Source organism: Cannabis sativa, chromosome 5 (genome assembly GCF_029168945.1).
Source record: "Cannabis sativa cultivar Pink pepper isolate KNU-18-1 chromosome 5, ASM2916894v1, whole genome shotgun sequence".
Classification (NCBI taxonomy): domain Eukaryota; kingdom Viridiplantae; phylum Streptophyta; class Magnoliopsida; order Rosales; family Cannabaceae; genus Cannabis; species Cannabis sativa.
The window spans coordinates 60,286,497-60,290,692 of record NC_083605.1 but is presented as its reverse complement, the minus strand read 5'-3'; the positions used below and the strand labels follow the sequence as shown (position 1 = coordinate 60,290,692).

The following is a 4,196-nucleotide window of genomic DNA, read 5'->3' as shown; positions in this document are numbered from 1 at the left end:
CTTTGAAAAGACTGTCTTCCCCTGAAGTTGATCAAAAAGATCATCGATCCTAGGTAAAGGATATTTATTCTTGACTGTTAACTTGTTCAACTCCCGGTAACTTCTTCTTGACAAACAATACCGGAGCTCCCCAAGGTGACACACTAGGCCGAATAAACCCTATGTCAAGTAACCCCTGGAGTTGAATTTTCAATTCTTTGAGCTCAGCTGGAGCCATTTTATAAGGAGCTTTAGAGACCAGTTCTGCTCCAGGTGCCAAATCAATTATAAAATCAATTTCCCGCTGAGGTGGTAAACCCGGAAGTTCTTCAGGAAAAACATATAGAAATTCCCAAACCACCTTGATGTCTTTTGGCCGAACAGAGTCTGACCGAATGGTGTCTAATACCACGGCCAGAAACCCTAGACATCCATCACACAACAATTCTTTAGCTGATAAGGCCGAAATCACTGGGGTCCGAGATCCCTGAACCGAACCGACAAAAACAAATGGTTTTTCACCTTCTGGTTGGAAGATTACCATCTTCCTCTTACAGTCAATACTGGCTGAATATTTGGACAAGAAATCCATTCCCAGTATGATATAAAAATCTACTAAGCTCATTTCTATTAGGTCAGCACTTAACTCCCTATCGTCAATTCTGATCGGCATAGACCTAATCCACCTTTTGGAGATAACTAACTGTCCGCCAGGTAATAGGGTTCCAAACCATGATTCATAACTATCGTGCGGTCTATCCAATTTACTAAAGATTCTGGCTTCCACATAAGAATGTGTGGCCCCAGAGTCAAACAATACAGAGAAGTAAAAGTTGTTGACCGAAAGCTTACCTGTCACCACTGAAGGGCTGGCTTCTGCATCAGCCTGAGTTATGGCGAACACCCTTGCTGGAGTGGGTTTCGCTGGAGCCTTTGGTGCTTCATTTCTGAGTTGAGGGCAATCCCTCTTGTAATGCCCTGACATGCCACACTGAAAGCACCCTTGTCCTCTACACTCCCCCAGATGGTGCCTTTTACAACTGGGGCACTCTGGGTAAGTGTATCGGGTCTCAGAACTACCCTGGCGACTGCCTCGACCCTGGTTCCCCCAGAACCTCTTGTTCTGACCTGAGCCACCGGTTGCAGTGGATGCTTTCCTTTTCTGATCCATGGGCGAACCACTACCTCCCCTGCTAAAACTTGATGCAGGAGGGGTAGGAGTCCCGCCAACCACTGGAGTCCCAACAGACTCTGTCATGCATCCAACTGCACCCTCAGCTCGCAGTGCCTTATCCACCATTTCAGCATAGGTGGTTATGTCGTCCGTAGTAATCATTAGATCATGTCTAATCTTCGCATTTAACCAATCCAGATGTTTCTCCTTTTTACTGAAATTGGTTGGCACTATTCCCGAAGCGAACCTCGCCAAACGATCAAACTGGGTCGTATACTCTGTAACACTCATGTTTTCCTTCTGGGTCAAGTGAGTGAACTCTTTTCTCTTGACACTTCTGACGGCCTCATTATAGTACTTGGCATTAAACAGCTCCTGGAATTTCTCTCAGGTCATAGTAGTAACGCCATGTATCATGGACACCATGTCCCACCAAACTAAAGCATCTTCTTGAAATTGAAAAGTGGCACAGACCACCCTATCATTTCCGGTGACGCCCATGAAATTCAATATCTTGGTGATCACAGTTAGCCACTACTCGGCTTTCATAACATCTGGCCCTCCCAGAAAAACCAGAGGTGCCTGCTTACGGAACCTTTCATACAGAGGCTCCATCCGATTCATTACAACCACTGGTTCGGCCTGGACAGCAGGGGCAGGTGGCACTGGAATTTCTGGAGCAGGCACTGCAGGAGCACCCTGCTGTCTTAACTGTCTAATCACTTCTTCTTGTTCGTTGATTTTAGTTTGCATTTCTGCAAACCTGTTTTCCCAGTTCTGGGCTTCCTGAGTAGCTTGGGAAGCCTGTGGCGGGTTAGCATCACCCTGACCATGTGCCCTACCCCTGGCACCTCTACCTCGGCCCCGAGCATTTAGGGGAAACTGAGATCCCTATCCTTCATTTGACCCGACCGAGTTGCCCTAACTCCTGGTATTTCGCCTGGCATCCATCTAGTCTGAACAACATGCGTAACCAAGAGCTAGCATGGTCAGATCATGATCAACGAGAACTTACTAATGCCGCTTATTGGGAAATTAAAAACATGCGCCTATTCTACTATCAGGCTACTAACATGCTTCCTAACAGGCTTTTCTTAAATCATACTATTAAAATAAACTACTAAAGCAGTAAAAGCTTACTGACCTGTGGAACAAGCTAACTACTGATGATGATTGTACATGTCGTGACGATCTTCGGAAGACAACCTGGGGGCTCTGATACCAAATTGTAACACCCTAACTAGCATAGGCGTGTTAACGTGATTTTAAACATACTGTACACCTCGTTGCTAATCAACGAGGTTAATGAAAATCGTGATTAATTAAAATTTGTTTATTTAATTAAAAACTTATAGTATTACATACAAAATATTTTAGGATCCCGTTTACAAAATACTTTACAAAAGTTTTCTATTCATTTACAAAATATTTGTCGCCCAGGGACTAACAACAAAAGCCCTGATGTCCCGAGGATCGTACGCTCCAGGCCTAACTGCCCCGACATGTACAATCTTCATCTACTCGTCCTCACGGTTCCTCAACTTTAGCATTGCCCTTACCTACACATAAACATAGCACTGTGAGTCGACAGACTCAGTAAGAAAAGTATAAATCATATAACATACATATATCCCAGATTATGATCAGACGCCCATACCCCTGAATATAACCCTAATCCCCGTGTCCCACACGGTATTGAGTCTAGAACGGTCGTATGACGGTACTATTGACCATAATATCAGCCTACACACGGTACGCTAGTCATACTCTAGCCGTACCGATGTGATATTGTATCAGCCTATACTCGGTACGCTAGTCATACTCTAGTCGTACCGATGTGATACTGTCAAATAGTACTGTGCTATCGACCATAATATCAGCCTATACTCGGTATGCTAGTCATACTCTAGTCGTACCCATGTGATACTGTCAAATAGCACGAAAGCCAACATACATATCTAATGTAATCTAACAGGCTTACTAACATGCACGCTAAACATGCAAATACATATGCATACTGTTATACTAATCTTACCTCGATTCCGAATTCAAGTGTGCCGGTCAACCTGAGTGGAACAACTGCTCGGCGAATTACAGGCTCTAAATCACATCAATCACAACACTGATAAGCGACGCGCTAAATCACTTCCCGGGGACTTAAACTTGAAACTAAAAGTTTCCCTATCGATGAATAACATGGCAATACCCTAAATAACACAAAAATTGAAAAAACTAGGGTTCCCAAAATTGCCCCAATCGGTAGACCGGTTCCCCCAACCCGAGTTCCGATTCTGGGAAAAAAATCCTCGAAGCCAACCGGAATTCCGGTTCCTACAGGCCTCTCTGAACTAGAATTCCGGTTCAGTGCAGGAAACACTAAAAAATTAACAACTCACACAAATCAATCCCAATTCAATCCAAACTTTCCAGACCTGTTCTATACACCCTAGAGAACATATTCAAGGCAACAAAATAACTACCCAAAAACATAATCAAAATCTACCATTAATGAGCCAAGCTTGAGTTCAAAACTCCAAAGCTTGCTCAAACAACATAACAGCACCTAAAACCACTTCCAATCAACTCAAACAAACATAAAATAACTACAGAAACAACCTTCAAACAACAACAGCAACAACAGCAACTAAAACTCAACAACATGCAAAACTATTTTCTTTCCTTACAACTCAAAAAAACAAAAAGGAGGTTGCTAGAAATTATACCTTGGCTTGGATTACACTTTGAGCTGCTGGAAAACACAGAATTGAAGGAGCGAAAACAAGCCTAGCTGCTCTAAGGGTGGCCAAAAGAGAGAGAGAGAGACTTGAGAGAAAATGCAAATTTTGTCTAATTTTTTATTTTTCAATAAAATGAGAAAAAGAATTGATTTTCCCTTGCTTAATAATCAGCATAAACTTAACCAAAAATTCATATTATTAAACTTTAAATAAAATCCACAAAAGACAAAACTCACTTAGGCAAAATGACTATTTTGCCCTTCCAACACTAAAAGTTATAATGGCACTAAGGGGTAATTTGGGAA

General features: G+C 42.6%; 1 protein-coding gene across 1 annotated transcript; it reads right to left on the bottom strand.

Moving 5' to 3' along the window:
* Positions 1-428: 428 nt before the first annotated feature.
* On the bottom strand, positions 429-1,906 carry LOC133038422 (uncharacterized). The gene is made up of 4 exons (XM_061116571.1): positions 1,727-1,906; positions 1,211-1,528; positions 832-1,141; positions 429-466 (listed from the first exon to the last, which is right to left on the bottom strand). Exons 1-4 carry the CDS (start codon positions 1,904-1,906, stop codon positions 429-431), a joined length of 846 nt encoding a protein of 281 aa, XP_060972554.1.
* Positions 1,907-4,196: the final 2,290 nt, after the last annotated feature.

Coding starts and splice junctions, on each gene's coding strand:
- LOC133038422 (XM_061116571.1), bottom strand. CDS start 1,906: ATGCAAACTAAAATCAACGAACAAGAAGAAGTGATTAGACAGTTAAGA. Junction 1,142..1,210: donor AGTCTGTTGGGACTCCAGTG/GTTGGCGGGACT, acceptor CCCATGGATCAG/AAAAGGAAAGCATCCACTGC. Junction 467..831: donor CAGCCCTTCAGTGGTGACAG/GTAAGCTTTCGG, acceptor GGTTCGGTTCAG/GGATCTCGGACCCCAGTGAT.